Consider the following 16852-nt stretch of genomic DNA (forward strand, 5'->3'; position numbering starts at 1 on the left):
CAGGTGTCGCCGTTGCCACCTAGCATTACCATCACTTCCTTTTACACAACCAACAGCATACCTCGCGCTTTGCCGTGGCCAATTCACTCCCTCCCCTAACCCCCATGCGGCCCATTTTCGCCGCCTCACGTCGGCGCCGTTCGTCCAACCGTGGGCCTGTTTCAGACTTGGGCGGCGTCGTGCGCGCCAACTAGAGGCTTTGCCGGGTGGCTTCGCTTGCTTAGCTTGTTATCGCTCCCTTCCCCGTTAGGAGGTGCAGGTGCATCTCTGGCGTCGTTCAGGCGGTGTAAAACGAAATGTGCCACTTTTATGCTCTCGCCGTGTCTTGGGAAAAACAAGTCCACGTCCGACGCTTCTGCGGCAGCTCTGCTCAAACGCGCCAGCTCGGTCCAACGCTTCGGCCACGTACAACAAGCAATTTCTAGCAAGTTCCAAAGCTGTAGATAAGGCTGACCGGCGTGGCTTGATGCGCGCCTTACTATTCCGTCTTCAATCACCAGCTACCGAATCCTGCGACTGCGATAATGCGCTTCCCCGGCTAAGATCTCCAATTTCCGCCATAATCTCCCAAAGGGTTCAGCTAATGTCGGTCCATGATGCGGTCAGCAGAGTTCATGACGTATACCGATAATCGGCAAGCACTTATTGCAAATGTAAGATTGACGGCCATGCACTGTGTCGAGCGAATGCGAGTGATCAAGTGTAGCCTTGGATAGCGTTTCAGATTGACATGCCGGCGACTTCCGCTACAGTGTGATATGTAGCCCTAATTGTGTCGCAGCCTTAGCATCCGTCATGTACTACCAGAACCCGTCCTTGAACTTTGTACCCCGCCAAGTACCATCTCCTCCACTAATAAAGCTTCGTATTACACCCCTTCGAATCACATTCTTGCCGCGCAACCGGGAACATGCGTTTGTGCGATATTCGCCGTGGGGAGCAGCGGGGTGCGGGGGTCTTGTGAGGCTGTTTGCTGGTACTCCTATTTTTAGGCCACGTGCACTCTCGCCACATCGCATGGTAACCGATGTGGCTATTGTGGATACATTGTTCTTCCTCCCTGACAACCTCTGACCTCGCCGCTCGACCTGCGACGTTCATTTTGGCTTCGGGAATTTGCCGCACTAGTTGGCCTGATCTACCCCAGAGTCGTATTGCCTTCCGCGTGGGTCGGATACGAGCTGATGCGCGTTGGGTAAGCGGCCTTCGTCCCGACCCGGGATGTAGTTGGAAGACGTGGCTCCGTCTGCTTCTGGTGCCTTTCCATATCGCTTTGCTCAATTTTTGAGATGCGTTATGCTGATATTTGGATGGGTGCCAGCATCATGGACAAGATCCTTGATGTTGATGCTGTGTGGAAACCACTCTGCTCGTATAGCTAGAGCGCCGCGCTAACCCAATGTCTTTCCCAAAAACTGATTTAGCTCTTCCTGCAGCGGTAGCACAATATTCTCAACTGCAGCTTGGAGGCAGTCGGCGTTCTGTAAGCTAGCCATAGGACTGCTGCAATACCCGATAGCACTCTGGAACGCAGCAGACATTTCCTCAGCCTCATTGCGTGACCAAGTGTGCACTAATGTAAGCAATTTCCACTGCTCTGGCACTGGTGCGTTGGCGACTTCGTCTTCAATCTCAGATTCCCGGTATTTGTCGGCAGTGGTGCCGAAGTAAAGTTCAAGTAGTGCTACAGCCAGGGCCAGTAGTATGTTGTTCTCAAAGGTCACTGGCTTCGGTTTCTTCTCTCCGTCTTTTGGAATATCGAAAAGGCTTGGAGCGAGATATGGGCGTGTGACATCGATTGGACGATTGGGATCCGATGTCCGATGGAAGAAGATGTCTCGCGCAGTCCACTTACTGGCGATCCATGGAGTCGAGTTCAGGTAGAGTATGCTGGACGCTAGGGTCAAAGCTAAGCTATACCTTTCCTTCTTGCTTAGCTTAGACTTCCTTCCGTTGATAATAGGAGGGTGCTCCAGGAGGGTTTCGAGCGATATCAATTCTGTGCTGGGTATGTATGCGTCTGCGCTGTCAACTGAGTAGGCGCCTCGCAATTTGCTCTTGGTGTTCAGAGAGAAGCCAATAGTCGAAGACGTCTTGTGTAGTTGCTGGATCGATGCACATAAGTCGTTGACTTCTTCGTAAGAAGGCAAGGAACTTGTTGCGGGATCCAGAACTGCATACGGAGGAAGCGAACCGAAGCTGACACTTTTTGTTACCCTCGGTTTTGGGGAGGGCATCGGTGTGAGATAACCTTCCTCCTCCTCCTCCTCCTCGTCCACATGAATCTCAGCAGCTTGGAACAACCAGGACGATCCGTGGCTATCCGATGAGACAGTTGAGAAGGAAACGTTGAAACATGTTTTCGACGACGAACTGTACGTCTTGTGATATCGTGATGCAAATATGCTCTCTCGCGGCTCAAGCTGCAGACTCGCCGTATGGGAAGACTTGCAGGCACACGACCAGCACAAGTTGAGCGACTCGTGTAAAATTTTAGCGTATCGTTGTAGCTTCTGCAAGCGCGTGGCATACGACGGCTTTGTGGCTTTGTGAAATGTCTCTATCTTCTCGCTCTTTTCCGTGAATCTTTCTAGTTGTCGATTGCATTCGTCGAGTTCATCGAGAAGTCCTTTGACGCTCTTCTTGTTCATGGCGAATTTAACGCGCTTGCCGAATTCGAATGTGTCGTCAGCTTTCTTGGGATGTGCGGCGAGGATTGCCTCGAGATCGTTCCGTGTAAGCTCAGCCGCTTTGTCCAGATCCAGTTTGCTTGCGATCTTGGTCATGATCCTTTCTATCTCCGCCATGGTATTCTGGTAGGATTTGTACGTGTTTTGAAGCTTCTCCTGAAGCGCCGTTTCCTTGCTCTTCCATAGCTCCAGTGAAGCCCTAGGATCAGTTGTCATCTTCAGCCATTCTGCGTCCGTCGTGATGGATCCGAACAGAATCTGGATCGTTTGGTTGAACTGATCATGCTGGGCCCCTAGCTTTCTGATGAGTTTGGGCAGTTCCTTGTCCCATTTCAAAAAGCCCTTGATCGGATCGAGTCCTTCCTTGTAGGACGTTATTGCTAGCACACCGTTAGTCCATGTTTACTCATTGACCGCTGCAAGGACGCAGATTACCTTGTATAATTAGCGGTAGAGCGCCAAGTACAAGACCGGCGACCTCAATGCCGCTCATGATAGCAATTGTCCTGGGTACGAAGAAATGTTGATGTCGCGTGTCATTGGTGGGCGACAGAAGGAGCGACCTCGGGAGGGCTGGGCGGGGTTCAGGGCTGTCAGGCAATCACGCGAAGTACACAACTCCCAGCTAAAGCATAATGACTGCGTCGCGAGCGATAAGGCAGAAGAGACACGAGTGTCTCGTTTCGCGAGCAGCAAGAGTTTACGATAGCGAAAGGTGACACTGCCCGCGAGGCCGCCTGAACTGCGCCCCCACTATCCTGCAAAGAACCTAGCATCGCAGCCTTCAGGCTGCACGCTGACAACACAAGTGCTGACTAACCGCCTACCATCTACCATCGCATTGCAGTCGACTTATAGCAATAATAGCATCTGCCTGCCGTCCTTTCGTCGGCATCAACGACTCATTTGGTTTGGGCTACCAGTAGCTCAGCGCATCAACAACCACTCCAGCGTTGGGGTCGTGCGATCGCCGCCGCACTCCAAGCCTCCCCTCGCTTGCGCCCTTGTCCGACATGCCGAGCGTCCATAATGTCGACTCTTAGGCTTGCAACAGCCTCCAATGTACGCGCTTTCCAGATCCTCACCGAAGCTCTTGATGCAAGCGACGGAAAGTGGTCGCAATGGATTGAAAGCGAAACACTCGATGATGAGGTTGGAAGATTCAGAGTTTGGGCTGGCAATTTGGGAGCATTGCAGAAAGGCCACAGCTCGCTCGACTACAGACTGCGCGGTTCTCCAGTCTTATTCAGCAGCGCCCTCAGACTACTCAATGAGCTTGAGCAAAACCTCAACGAAACATATGCTATCGTGTCCGAGGCGCGCCTACCTTACGAACAGCAAACGCCATCGGAGGAGGGGTCTGATGACGACAGCGACCATGGCTCCTCAAGTGAAGAGCAAGAAGACGATTCCGACAGCGATGAGCCCAGGAGCGAGCTGAAGATGAGATATGAAGAGATCGTTGATATCATCGACAACCTTTACAAGCTCAGCGTCCGCATCAGAACACCTACCGTACGCTCAAGATCACTCAAAGCGTCTGCGTATACGCCAACAGATCCAGAAACCGGTGTAGATATCCTCGGTGTGTACGCTGAACTGGATCGAAAGCATGTTCGAGAGTTACTCTTGCAGTTACGGAAGACATATCCTACGCAGAATGAAGAAGATCAGCACTTCTTGACTGAGCGGTTGAGCTCCTCTATCACATTGCGCAGGCGGCATTTCAAGTATTGGAAGCGTCGTAAGTTCGACAAGTAATACTATTGTATCTTGTGCAGTCTGACTGTGATAGATCGTGATAAGTTGGGCGCCTCCGCAGATACCGAAGACATAGCAGCTGCTAGCAAACCTACATTGAATGAAGCGCCGACCCCGATACGTCATGACACTCTTGAAGCTCACCCAGTACGTACTATTCCATCTGCTATCTCCTAACCTATCGTTTCAAACGTGATCTAACTTCAGTCTTAGCCATTGCCAACGATCAATACCCCAAAACCGACACCGAGTCAAAAGACTGGGAAAACCTTGCTATCTGGCACAGAGGCGACGCACCATCACCAGTCTCTAGACGATATAGTGGACACCAAATCCGTGACGAGCTACGCGGTCACCGTAAAGGACTTGGACGGAAAAGGTATCGATCTCCCACCCCCTCCAAAGGCTGCCACTTGCGACAAAGACTTTGAGTGCCCGTACTGTTGGATCGTCTGCCCTGCACGATACGGCAAAGGACGAGCTTGGAAGACACATCTGCTACAAGACCTCCAGCCGTACATATGCACACACCGAGACTGCGAAAGTTCCGAACAGCTCTTCCGTAGTCGCCGGGAGTGGGCGGAACACGAAGCGACTCATCGTAAACTATGGCGTTGCCCCGAACACGTGAATGCCTTGTACAATACCCAAGCTGGTCTTGAGAATCACCTTCGGCAGGAACATATTGGCAGCTTCCCCGACGATCAGATAGCTATCATGGCCAAGATTGGAGAGACAATCGCTGTGGACTCGCGGGATAAGTGCCCGATATGCTTCGCGCCCACGGCTACTGAAGGCTTGGGCGATTTGCAGAGCCACATTGCCAATCATTTGGAGCGCCTTGCTACTTTCGCTCTTCCTCATGGGAGGGAAGACGACGAAGATGGCGCAAGTAGCGTTGCAAGCCGTGGAAGCTCTAACTCTCAATCCTTACCCGAGTCGATAAGTACCGGTTCAAGAAATGAGGTGGTCGCTCTTAACAGAGACCTGGAGGCTGAGCAGTCTGTTGAGGCAGAGCTCAATGAGGAAGACCGCCTACTACTACAGCTCAGGGACGAAGAGCACTTGTCATGGGAGGATATCGCAGCGCGCTTCCGGAAAGCCTTTGGCAAGGACTATCAAATTTCTCCACTCCAGATGCGTATCAAGCGGCTGAAAGAAAACCCGCAAATGCAGTCACTCCAGGTAGCCGATTCCAGCCGAAGCCTGTTGTCAGCAGAGACACTGCAGCAACTTCCCGACGAGAGCAACAACCGGGTGGCGAGGATCTCAAATCAAGTGGACGATATTGAGGATTCGGAAGATGAGCAACCCGTCAATGAACAGTTTGACGAGAACATATTGCCTGAGCACCAGAAACATCTAGAAGAGCGGGAGGCTTTCAGACAACACGTCTCATCGTTACCAGGAGTTCTATCAGTTCGATTTTATCGAGGCTACGGCTCATGGACTGGCCTGATCACGTTTGCGAATGATCTGCTTGGTGAAGAAGCAACAGCGCTCTTTGATACTGAGCGCTTCCCCAATGTCGAATTCCAGAGTAAAAAGAACAAGAGCAAGTGGAACTTTACCAGATTCACTGGTACGGACAGTAAGTTGACGTCTAGCTGAGAGCCTTAAAAGCTTGCTGTAGGGCCATAATACTGACGATGATTTCACTGTAGAAAAGAACGCGTTCAGCCGCCAGCCTACTGCGGATACGCAGACCACTGAAGAAGCTGATATCCTTACAACCGGATCTGAAACGTATGACGAAGAGGACGAAGGATCCAGCAAACCAGCAATCATCACGACTGCCGAGATCCCGACGTTACGCTCGCTTTACCAGTCCCGGCGGCTGTTACAGCGCGATCAGAGCTTTGCGCCAAACGATGCTTACAATCAAATGATCTCGTTCTGCCATTACGACCTAACGAGATTAAGAGTGGATGCTATAGTCAACAATGCTTCAGCTAACTTCCAAGCCAACCCCGATCCAGATTCCCTGCACCACGCTATCTATAAAGCCGGTGGCTCAGCTCTCAGGGAAGAGGCGAAATCAAAACCCAAGGTCAAGGTCGGCCAAGTCGAACTCACACACGGACATAATCTTCCGAGCTCGTGGGTAATTCATGCAGCTGCACCAGGATATACAGGCCGCAAAGGTGTTGGCCAGTTCAACGTTCTTTCCGAGTGCTATCGAAGTGCCATGAGGTTGGCGGCTAACTACGATTTCAAAACAATCGCCTTTCCTTGCCTGGGTACTGGAGGTTGCATGTTCCCTGCACGTGTCGCTGCACGTATAGCGCTGCAAGAGATAAGGGAATACTTGGATTCACATCCTAGACATCGACCTGAACGGATCATCTTCTGTGTGCGAGCAGCAATCGATGAGAAGGCGTATACCGACTTCTTGCCTGTGTTCTTCCCACCTACGCATGGAGACCTGGACAGAGCCAGAACTTCAGACTGGTCCGCGAATCGTGCTGCGCTGGCAGCTCAGGTACTAGAGGCACGTACAAAACTTCAAAATGCATTGACTGCAGTCACCGTTACCTACGACTTTGGCACGCAAAGTACAGTGTGTGCTCATGACATGCGTAGAATTGACTCTACGCTGAGTTCGATCCGCAAATACCTCTTAGGATCAAAAGAGCTCAAGCGGAGTCTGGGCGACCTCAACTTACTGTGCTCTGTCATTCTGACGGCATGTGCTGACATTATGGATATGGCCGAGCGAGCACGGAAACAGGGGCCTACTGGACATACGCAGTCTATCTGGACTGAAGCCAACACCGATATACGAGCCAAGCATGGATTCGAGCTTACGAGTGTCTTTGACTACAGCTGGATATTCGCCAACAGCTTGGAAGAAGTCCTGATACTTGGCAAAGTAGAAACAGATGCGATGGGAAGAGCGCGTCAGATTCTAGAGACCTATGGTGTCAAGCAGAAGGGCCAAGATTCCGAAGGTATCCGCGATCATCTGGATGAGGTGCTGTACGTGCGTGAGGCTGAACGTCCTACTCCCAAAATTCGCGGACTTGTCCAAATTCACCAAATACCCCCCGTGGCGAGGCTCTACATACTGGGCCAACTGGAGCCGAAGCCCACTATGGCAAAACCATCCACGCTGTTCAACCACACTGTTTGCCTACTGAGAGAGGATATCACAAGACTGGAAGTCGACATAGTGGTGAATTCGACTGACCCAAGCTTCTCCGGCATGGGTACTCTAGATCGCAGCATCTTCAAGAAAGGAGGGGATCAACTGCGCTCAGAAGTTATGTCTTTCGGGAAATGCGAAGAGGGCGACGTCAAAGCAACTGCTGGATACCTTCTCCCAGCCAAACACATCCTACATGTCGTTCCCCCTGGAGTATTCAGGAGCGATACCAAGAACATATTGAGGAACATCTACCGGGCAATTCTGCATGATGCCGTACTCATGAGGGCGACTTCCATTGCCATACCGAGTCTGGGAACTGGCATGCGGAACTACCCGCGGCGCGACTGCGCGTCTTTGGCGATGGAGGAAGTGAAACGCTTTCTGGAATCTGCTGAGCCGGGTAATGGGCTTGATAAGATCATATTCGTTGTCTTCTCTTCAAATGACGAGTTCATCTACAAGAGCCTTTTGCCGGTCTACTTCCCGTCAACAAAGCGCAATACTTCACCTCTTAACATGTCGAGACACCTTACTGAGGCTAGAGAAATCTCTTCGTCATTACCGGCCACTATGGATCAGCCGTCCCCATCTATCTCTGGAGAAGAGACCTCTCGTAGTGTCCGGTTTGGCAAGCAACCAGTAAAGTCGCGGGCCTGGAACGATGACGAAGCCAAGACTTTGATGGACTTCGAACTACATGTCGGAACTTGCAAGGTGTGCGAAGACGGCCTTTATGAGAGAACCCACAAACTCTGTGAGCCCGGCTGGCATTTCGCCGACGCAGTCTGGCAGCGAACGGAGATGTCTGAAGATGCACTCGTGTACAGTAATGGTGAACAGCTGGAGATACCAGTGGAGCAATTGCCTAGCTCCATGCTGTTACTCTCCACCATTGCGAAAGGCGGAAGCTATGTGTTTGAGAATACATCTGCTCAAGTCGAAAAGCCTGACACGGCGGACCCTGATATGCCTGTCTCGGAGCACCCTTCAGTACCAAACGACCCGGAAAATATTGCACAGGCTACAGAGCAACCCGCGGTAGTCCGAGTGGAAGTCTTGTCCCCACACACCGATACTGGAGATTGGTTCTACTCATGGGTTCGAGTCTTCAGGAGTAAGATCGAGATGTACGCTGGGGATTATGATCCTGATCCATATGAAGAATCTGCTGGACATACGCCGTATGCCTCAATCGATCTCACGGATACTAGCGCAGAACTGACCCGCAACGATGCCACGGCAGTATCTTTATGGACAGCAGAGCGAAGATCAGAACTGCAAGCAAGATGGCAGTTTCGTAGTAACGACGCCGCTGATTCAATCGCGCTTTTTGAACTTTTCAAGCGAGCCCTCAATCGTAGTCGCCAGGAGCGGGAGAAGAATGTGTCAGCTGAGATTGGAAGGGCAAGGATCGTGGAGTCAACAATTGCCGCGGAAAGTGGACAGGAGGTCCTTGAAGATCCAGTTGCTCATGTCAACAAGCCCAATGCCGGAGAGCTCGACAATCAAGTTCAGACGGATGACAAGGCGACACACTACTCGGAGGCCGAAGATACGAATGTCGTCGCACCAGATGCGGGGCCACGTGCTGTGATCCTTGTCAAGGTTGTCGATTCACCCACTCCCGAAGCCTGGTTGAATTCTACTATATATGTCTACAAGAGCAACATCATCGTGGAATTTGGAAAAGAGCAGCGTCCAGAGAAGCCATTTGAGAAAATAGACCTTACAGATGCTACCCTGACATTAGTCCGCGGCAGTAACGGAATGGGCTTGAACTTTCCAAACATGGTATCCTTACATGTGAGTAGAGAGGGCAAAGACTTTGAGTCGAGGGAAACATGGTCCTTTTGTGGTGATGGGGACTCTGATTCAGACGCATTGTTCGATGTCCTTCATCAAGCCGTCAAGCGCAATAGCCAAGAGCAGAAGAAAGCAACACTGAACGAGGTCGAAGAAGTCGAGAAGTCCGATCCCGCGAAACTCGATGATTATACTTTGGAGAACGACGACGTGGCATATCTTTCGGAAGCTGAAGATGCGCATGGTACCGCATCAGCTACAGAGTCACCTACTGTCATACAAGCTGGGATTTCCATCCCGCACACATCCCAGCGCTGGACGAACTCAACTCTGTACGTCTACAAGAGCAGTATAGACGTATACGTAGACGGGAGCAGATATGAGATGATAGATCTCTTAGACGCATCTATCTTGAAGCTGCAACGCGGTCACACAGAAGACGTGGATTACGCAAACCTTGCGATGTTATATGTGGAAGCAAGTGAAGAGCGGAAAAGAAAAGGAACTGCGTCGAAGTCAAATATGTGGCTGATTCACAGCGATAGTGAGTCTGACGCAAATGCAGTATACAGTGTCATTCAATGGGCTGTCAGCCGTAACAGCCGGGCGCAAGAGGATCCAGAACCAACTGAGAGCGAAGAAGCAGACACTCCGGTACCGACAACTCCGTCCATTACACGATCCGAAGATTTCAAGAAAACTGCCAATGCAGAGTCTTCTTTTGAAGCGAACCAAAGATTGGGCGACATTGGATATCGAATCGATGACGAAAGTCGTATTGGAGAAGAAACCGTTCCACCATTTCACTCGCCAGCAGAAACCACATCCGACCCGGATGGCGCATCAGCGGAGATGTATCCAGAGTCAGCGAAGTCTGATCTAGACGCACGTGTCCTTGCTTACCTCAACGATGATTTCAAGACACGACCTGGCTCGTACTTAGGTCAAAAGTTCAAGGAGATCACTGCTGCCTTCGAGATCTACCATCCTAGGATCATCGCTCATACGTTGCAAAGGCTCGCCGCAGAAGGAAAGGTTCACAACACTGTGGATGGCGAGACATGGGTAATTTCAGAGCCGACATCTTGGAATTCTGAACTCAGTCAAGGGGAACGACCAGAAAAGCCGAAAGGTGATCTAGCTGATCGAATCTTGCTCTGCATCGATCGTGTAGGCGGCTGGCGATCATTCAGTACCATAATCGGTGGGCTTCAGACTACCACTGATGAACTATGGCCTGCGCTCAAGGGTCTAGCAGCCGTTGGGCTCATCTCTAGTCAGGCTGGCGGAATGATGTGGGGTTTGACCGACTTGGGCAGAACAAGAGTACTCGATTTACAGGCGGAATCAACAGAAGCAGGACAAGAGGTTGCTCAAGATCCAGGATCATTACCTCATGTTGGTACCTCTACCATCTCTCAACAACTCGTTATAGACTCCCTCAAGCCCAAAAAGCAGCCTCCGTTGGAGGAGAGCAACACCATCGCTGAAGAACGCGGCTATCCTGGTTCTCAGCCAGAGAAAGATTCCAGCCAGGATGAGGATGTATCGAACAATCTAGCTGATCGTGCTTTGTCGTACTTGAGAAGTTTGCCTGGATTGAGCGAGAACATCTTGGATCTCGCGACTACGTTCGATACTCCGGTTACTGAGCTTCAACCGGTACTTGAGCAATTGGGATCTGATGGGTTGGTGGAGAATACTGAGAATGAGTCTACCTGGACCGCGATTTCACCGGAGCTTGTCCGCGTCAGCCCGCGGTCACCTCGCACTGATCTCACGCCCCATTCTACCGTCGCAGATTCAAATATCTTCACGCATCCTAATCGTGGCTACAACAGATATCCATGCCCGAATTGGCAAAAGGAAAGTCATCCTTCAGACTACAGCTTTGTCGATAAAAAGGATGAGCTGTGCGCTCATTGCAATGATTGCATGGACAGTCCATCTTCATCCGAAAGTGAACTTCAAGCTCCGAAACGGGAAGATGCAAGCGTGGAGAGCGCTGTACATGATGATGACACTCCGACGACCCATATTCAGTCAACTGGTTCAGGGTCTTCAATCATGGACGCTGCAATTGCTAGCGGACAGATCTATTTCTCTGAGTTCTTCAGCTATGACAACCGACCCTGGAATCACACACCTCTACCTCGGACACAGATCGATACGAGCCTTGTTGACGAGCGCATCCTTATCGAAGCAGCATTTAGACCCGAAAAGGAACCTGGCGTCTATTATATAGAACGCAAGGTCGGACCCGAGGAAGTTGAAGAATGGGTCAGGCGGACGAAAGAGCTTCAAGAGAAGGACTCCCAGGTTCCTAAACTAACTTTGACGAAATTTGAAGATCTGGTCGTCCATGATACCTCACCGCAAAGTCCCCCCTTGCCAGGATCAGCACATGTGTTGGCCGATGACTTTCTAGCAAGTCCAAGCCAACGAGATGCTTCTGAATCCGCAGTAACGGACGCTGAGATCCAAAGCAATGCGTCAATAGAGAGAACTCCGCACGAAACCCCCGAAAAGCCCGGCGCGTACTGGACACGCATACATCAGCGTCTCGTAGATGCACGAGTTCTAGAGGAAGAAGGCGAAGCTTTTGATATCAGAGGGGATAGTATCTTCCTACCCCGTGTCCTTAAACGCCGTGAGATCAGAGCATGGGCGGAGAAAACAAGGGGACTCAGGAAGAAGCAGGGTGGAAGTGAACTGCGACCTGAGGAGGGAGGTATACAGTGCTACCAACCAAAAGCCACATCTTCTGAGGTTCATAAAGCGGATATGACATCCTTGCCTTCGGGAGTGGGGCCTGCACTACATCCTACAGCAAGATCTCCTAACACGAGCCAAGCTGGCAGCTGGAGAGACGGGAGGGGCACAAAAGAGAGGGAACAAACAAAGTCCGGCAGAGCACTGACAGCTGACATCGAAGAGGACATGGAGTCAGGCACAGCGAGTAGCTTGAGACGAGCGAAGATTGTGAGGGAAAGGAAACACAACAAATCAAGTAAGGCAAAGAAGGACGACATTGATGACGAACTGGAGGACTATGATGGACAAGAGGAAGACTTTGTGGACGATCAGTTCGCGCATTAGATGATGAAGCGATAAGCCCGTTACTGTTTAGACTGAGGCATTTCAGGAAGACGCGATCAGACTACTTTGGATAACGACAGCATTCTATTCCACATCGATGGGCGGTAGAACGGAAGCCTTGCAATGTAGTACTGATATGACAACTCCCTCGACCAATGCAATATATCCACCAACCATGCCCGTCAACCCGCAGCATCAAACCTCGCAAACAGCAACACCCGCCTCCCCCTCCGCAATAGCCCCCATAAAATCCCCCACATCCTCCCCCCTCTCCCCAAGCACAAACTCCAACGTCGCAACCCACGTCTCCCCATTATTCGTAAACCAATCATACTCTGGACACAAGCTGCGCACGTAGCCCTCCACCATGCCCTTGAGCGGCGCATGTTCCTTCAAGTAAAGTATCTGAGCAGGATCCAGCTTCATATAGTCTTCGATGACGTAGTAGTGTGGGATATCGTCGCCCCAGCCTTCAGCGCCAACTTCGTGGGAGGGGTGAAGCGAGTATTTGGACGCGGCGTAGCGGGAGGTGTAGGTCGGTATGTTGTTGAAGTGGGTGGAGAGGGGGTTGGGCGTGAAGGGGTTGTAGGCTTGGGGCGCGGTGGGTGGGTAGTTGAGGTGGATGTTGAAGAGGAGGGAGTGCTCGTTGCCCGGGTGTCGCTTTTTGAACTTTCGGGCGATGGTGCCGTTGGAGGGGCAGATGTTGCTTTGGACGACTTCGCGTATCACGCTGTGTACGTCGGCGATCTCGGCGAGTTCCCAGGTACTCCAGTTGTGTAGGAGGGCTGCGCGCTTGAGCAGGACGAGGCGGGACGCGCGGGCTTCGCGTGGGTGATCGCTGTTGTGGAAGGCGCGGGAGTACAGCCAGATCCTATATATGGCTCGTCTCACAAGATAGCGCTCGTCCGTTGTGAGGAGACGCCGGCTTTCGAAGTTGTGCTTCCACTTCTTGAATGGATAGATGTCGCACCATTTCTCGGCTGTGCGCCCATGCTGCACAATCTGCTTGAGCAGAGCGAGAGAGAACTGAACAGAGCGGACGATGTGCGCAGGTTGGCTTTTGTTGTGGGTGAGGAGCTGAGTTAGGTCTTCTAGCGGACCGAACTGGGTTTCGGCAGCCTTTTCGAGTATAGGTAGTTTTTGGGAGGAGGAATAGATGTTGCGGAAACGACGACAGGTGGCAGATAGAGCTGTCACGTCGTTGACTGAACGGCATGATAGGAATACCTGCACAACAAGCTCCGTTGCGAGATCTTCGAACAACATCTTGAAGGTGGTTGTAGGGTGTGGGAGCGATTTGGTGGCTGAATTACAGTCAGCAATGAATCATATGGTAAAAGAAATACGGCACTATGGTATTAATGTAACTCACTTATTATCTTTCAAGTTTACGTGTATCTCCAGCCCACGTTAGGTGCTGAGTTATCTTTCGTGATAGTGATGCGGAATTCGAATCAATTTCTTCCTCTCTTCACTATCCGTCGACCTCAGTCTCGTATCTTGATCTATCGATCTAATCGGTGCGCAGCTATCTCGCCTCTACACCGACACGTATCGCGTGGTTCAAACAAATAGGACCCCTCCGTTGGGGCTATAGGTAGAAATCGCGACGACATTCTGGAAAGGCATGGTGCAACTCAATGCAAGCTCTGGCGAGCTGTCTTTGGAATGGACTGTCATCGTTAGTGGTTGGGGAGAGGGAAGGAGTCATCAGTCGTGACGACCGTGGACGTGATGGATGCCGCCAAGGGGGCTAACCCGGATTGTGGAGGCCAATCGGCGTGGAGACGGGAGAGCACCGATGGCGTCAATGAGCAGCACGAAGCATGCCACACGAAGATGCGTATAGCTTCACAACTGCAATTGCATGTCCAATGCCACGAGATAACGAGCGCACAATGCATTTCTCCACGAATACCGCACCGTCCCAACTCTCCCCGCTCCTCTGCCTCCCAATCGAGCTCCGCCGCCTAATCTACAGCCACGTCCTCCCCCACACCACCACGTTCGAAGTGCGTTTCCAGCACCCTCCCGACCCACCCCCAAAGTCCGAATACAATCTGACCTTTGTGCGGCAGAAAAACGGCGACGGGGGCTGGCGCATGCAACGCACACTACCACGCACAGAGCGCGAGACAGGCAACGACATAGTCTGGCGGCGCGGGCACACGAGTCTCCTCGCCGTGTCACAACAAGTCCATGAAGAAGCTGCGGACATGCTATACGGAGACAATACCTTTGTGATTGACGTGACGTTTGACGCGATCAACTTCCGGTACCGATGGCGCACGGCGAATAATCTTACGCCGAACCGGACGTATCGGTTCTTGGATCACTTTTCGCAGAGGAATCTGTTGCGGATTAGGAATTATATTGTTAATGTTGAGTCTGTGGATGATTATACGGGGATGATCAAGTATAACTGTGGGGGCAGAGGCTTGCCGGCTGGTATAAAGAGTAAAGTACGGGAGCTGGTTGATCTGCTGGCTGTTGCGCCGCAGTTGCATCGGTTGCAGGTACACCTTATAGATGGCGCGATTAGTCGTGTAAGGTTTCCTAGTGGACGAGTGCATCGCGTACAGGATGAGAGTAATTATGTGCAGACACAGGTAGTGCTCGATCCTTTAAGGGCGTTATATAGAGTCAGACAGGCAGTTGTCAGTGGTGTCGATAATGAGTATAAAGAAGCTTTAGAGAAGAGTATGACTACGGAAAGGACACACTGATATCACCAAGGAACGACGAGTACTTGGGTTAACGGTCGCTCGCAATGAGCTACCCATTAGACGATAGCTTTTGGGTATATTGCTATACATACGTACAGGCCTCTGCCTAGCCCAGGATCGACGCCAATCTAAATAAGACGATGCATTCCAAAAACGCCCTTTTTCCTTCCCTCGAAACATGGCAAACAGTTTTACGCAAACAGCACATTGTCGCTGAGCGGGTCCTTCTCTTTCCTGACTCCACCATGCGACGTCAATCCCAGATCCTGGTGCTTGAGCAGGGTATCCCTCTGAGCGTCGGTCCTCTTGTTGAATCTGCCGGCCTTTGACTTCCTCAAGTCGGAACGGATCTGGTTGGGCGAAACGAACTCCTTGTTTTCGTAGATGATTGGACCTCCGAAGCTAGATTCCTGGATAACAATCGGAGTGAGCACGAAACGTGGACCGATCTCAACGAGGCTGACATCGAATTCGCTTCCCTTCTTCTTCTTGGGCGCCTCATCGACGTCCATCTCCTCGCCATCGGCAGGCTTCTTCTTGCTAGTCTCACTCTCGTTGATTTGGAACACGCGGATCCAGATCTTGCCGTCTGCGATTGTGAAACCCATCACGTGGTCTACAAAAGGCTTGACTTTTCGGCTCGTCTTGGGGACGCCGAAGATCTGGGTGAAGAGTTCCTTGATCACGCGAAGATGAGCCTGCTTGTCGAAGGCGGCGTCGAAAGAGAGGACTGGCCGTGATCCTTTCAGGCAGTTGCCAATGAAGTTGAGCTCTTCCATGGTGTGCAAGTTTTGCAGGTGCATCTTTACAGTGGGACCGTTTGGTGGCTTGGACATCCAGCAGTAAAGATCCTTGCCCTTACGAGCTTCGAAGAAGAGGACATTGTTGCAGTTGTAGAGCTCTGCTAATTCGTTGAGTTGATAAAGCTTGGTCTTGGTGTCAAGTTTGGCTTCTTTCCGGCTATGGGGCCTTTCAAAATATCAGTAAATGAAGTTCTCTGGTCGCACAAACCACTCACATCAACGAGTACAAGTCTTGTAGCAAGTGTCGGTGACGGAAAGTAACACCCCTTGAACTCTAACAATCATTAGCAAGGGTCTCGGTTTGCGCCGCGCGTGGATTTGTACCAGAATAAGGACACGCTGCTTGTTTCGCTTCTCGCCCGTCTCCTTCTCCTCTTTCTCCGCGCCGGACAGGGTCTTGTATACGGAAGCCATGGTGATTTCAGGTGGTTGTTGCTGCGCTCGTCGGGGTGGATGCGCCTCTGCAAAAAAGTTCGAGAATTGATGCCGCCCAGAGTTTTAGCGCGATCTACGCTCGGGCCGCGCTACGACCGAAGGAGCTAGAGCGGATGGGGTCTTCGCGGCATGGTCGCGCCTTCCGTCACCGTCGTGGTGAGGCTTCATCCAATGGGCGTTTGCAGCCCCAACATTGTGCCCTGTTCGCTTTTTGTGCCTGCGCGTTGGCATTGTGACGTGCACGAGAGACTCGATGGAGACGGCAATATATACAGAGTCAGTCATCGGATGGAGAGGAAATGAGGTGCGCACGTCCGCCGTGGTCCAGAGGCTCGTGGTAGATTAGCCGAAGCTGGCAACGCCTCAACCCGGCACGCGGAGCAGCGA

At 51.6% G+C, this 16852-nt stretch overlaps 5 protein-coding genes across 5 annotated transcripts; 2 read left to right on the plus strand and 3 right to left on the minus strand.

The window, feature by feature from the left end:
- Nucleotides 1–1232: 1232 nt before the first annotated feature.
- BKA58DRAFT_203288 (uncharacterized protein) lies at nt 1233–3388 on the minus strand. The gene is made up of 2 exons (XM_046165875.1): nt 3126–3388; nt 1233–3070 (listed from the first exon to the last, which is right to left on the minus strand). The coding sequence occupies exons 1-2, from the start codon at nt 3181–3183 to the stop codon at nt 1392–1394; spliced, it is 1737 nt and encodes a 578-aa protein (XP_046023025.1). The 5' UTR covers nt 3184–3388; the 3' UTR covers nt 1233–1391.
- A 145-nt stretch (nt 3389–3533) lies between these two features.
- Nucleotides 3534–12745, plus strand: BKA58DRAFT_470694 (uncharacterized protein). The gene is made up of 4 exons (XM_046175200.1): nt 3534–4434; nt 4486–4598; nt 4665–6042; nt 6116–12745. The coding sequence occupies exons 1-4, from the start codon at nt 3720–3722 to the stop codon at nt 12499–12501; spliced, it is 8592 nt and encodes a 2863-aa protein (XP_046023026.1). The 5' UTR covers nt 3534–3719; the 3' UTR covers nt 12502–12745.
- Nucleotides 12599–13949, minus strand: BKA58DRAFT_203321 (F-box domain-containing protein). Its single transcript, XM_046165878.1, has 2 exons — nt 13874–13949; nt 12599–13805 (listed from the first exon to the last, which is right to left on the minus strand). The coding sequence occupies exon 2, from the start codon at nt 13765–13767 to the stop codon at nt 12697–12699; it is 1071 nt and encodes a 356-aa protein (XP_046023027.1). The 5' UTR covers nt 13768–13805; nt 13874–13949; the 3' UTR covers nt 12599–12696.
- A 450-nt stretch (nt 13950–14399) lies between these two features.
- On the plus strand, nt 14400–15227 carry BKA58DRAFT_319861 (uncharacterized protein; the record flags this gene model as incomplete). Its single annotated transcript, XM_046167740.1, has 1 exon — nt 14400–15227. One exon carries the CDS (start codon nt 14400–14402, stop codon nt 15225–15227), a length of 828 nt encoding a protein of 275 aa, XP_046023028.1.
- Nucleotides 15228–15322: 95 nt separating this feature from the next.
- Nucleotides 15323–16500, minus strand: BKA58DRAFT_203329 (brix domain-containing protein 2). The gene is made up of 3 exons (XM_046165879.1): nt 16355–16500; nt 16246–16304; nt 15323–16196 (listed from the first exon to the last, which is right to left on the minus strand). Exons 1-3 carry the CDS (start codon nt 16442–16444, stop codon nt 15419–15421), a joined length of 927 nt encoding a protein of 308 aa, XP_046023029.1. The 5' UTR covers nt 16445–16500; the 3' UTR covers nt 15323–15418.
- Nucleotides 16501–16852: the final 352 nt, after the last annotated feature.

Source organism: Alternaria rosae, assembly GCF_020736505.1.
Source record: "Alternaria rosae strain MPI-PUGE-AT-0040 chromosome Unknown BKA58scaffold_7, whole genome shotgun sequence".
Taxonomy (NCBI): domain Eukaryota; kingdom Fungi; phylum Ascomycota; class Dothideomycetes; order Pleosporales; family Pleosporaceae; genus Alternaria; species Alternaria rosae.

Coding starts and splice junctions, on each gene's coding strand:
- BKA58DRAFT_203288 (XM_046165875.1), bottom strand. CDS start 3,183: ATGAGCGGCATTGAGGTCGCCGGTCTTGTACTTGGCGCTCTACCGCTA. Junction 3,071..3,125: donor TCTACCGCTAATTATACAAG/GTAATCTGCGTC, acceptor ACGGTGTGCTAG/CAATAACGTCCTACAAGGAA.
- BKA58DRAFT_470694 (XM_046175200.1), top strand. CDS start 3,720: ATGTCGACTCTTAGGCTTGCAACAGCCTCCAATGTACGCGCTTTCCAG. Junction 4,435..4,485: donor TTTCAAGTATTGGAAGCGTC/GTAAGTTCGACA, acceptor TGACTGTGATAG/ATCGTGATAAGTTGGGCGCC. Junction 4,599..4,664: donor ACACTCTTGAAGCTCACCCA/GTACGTACTATT, acceptor CTTCAGTCTTAG/CCATTGCCAACGATCAATAC.
- BKA58DRAFT_203321 (XM_046165878.1), bottom strand. CDS start 13,767: ATGTTGTTCGAAGATCTCGCAACGGAGCTTGTTGTGCAGGTATTCCTA.
- BKA58DRAFT_203329 (XM_046165879.1), bottom strand. CDS start 16,444: ATGGCTTCCGTATACAAGACCCTGTCCGGCGCGGAGAAAGAGGAGAAG. Junction 16,305..16,354: donor AGCAGCGTGTCCTTATTCTG/GTACAAATCCAC, acceptor AATGATTGTTAG/AGTTCAAGGGGTGTTACTTT. Junction 16,197..16,245: donor CAAGACTTGTACTCGTTGAT/GTGAGTGGTTTG, acceptor ATATTTTGAAAG/GCCCCATAGCCGGAAAGAAG.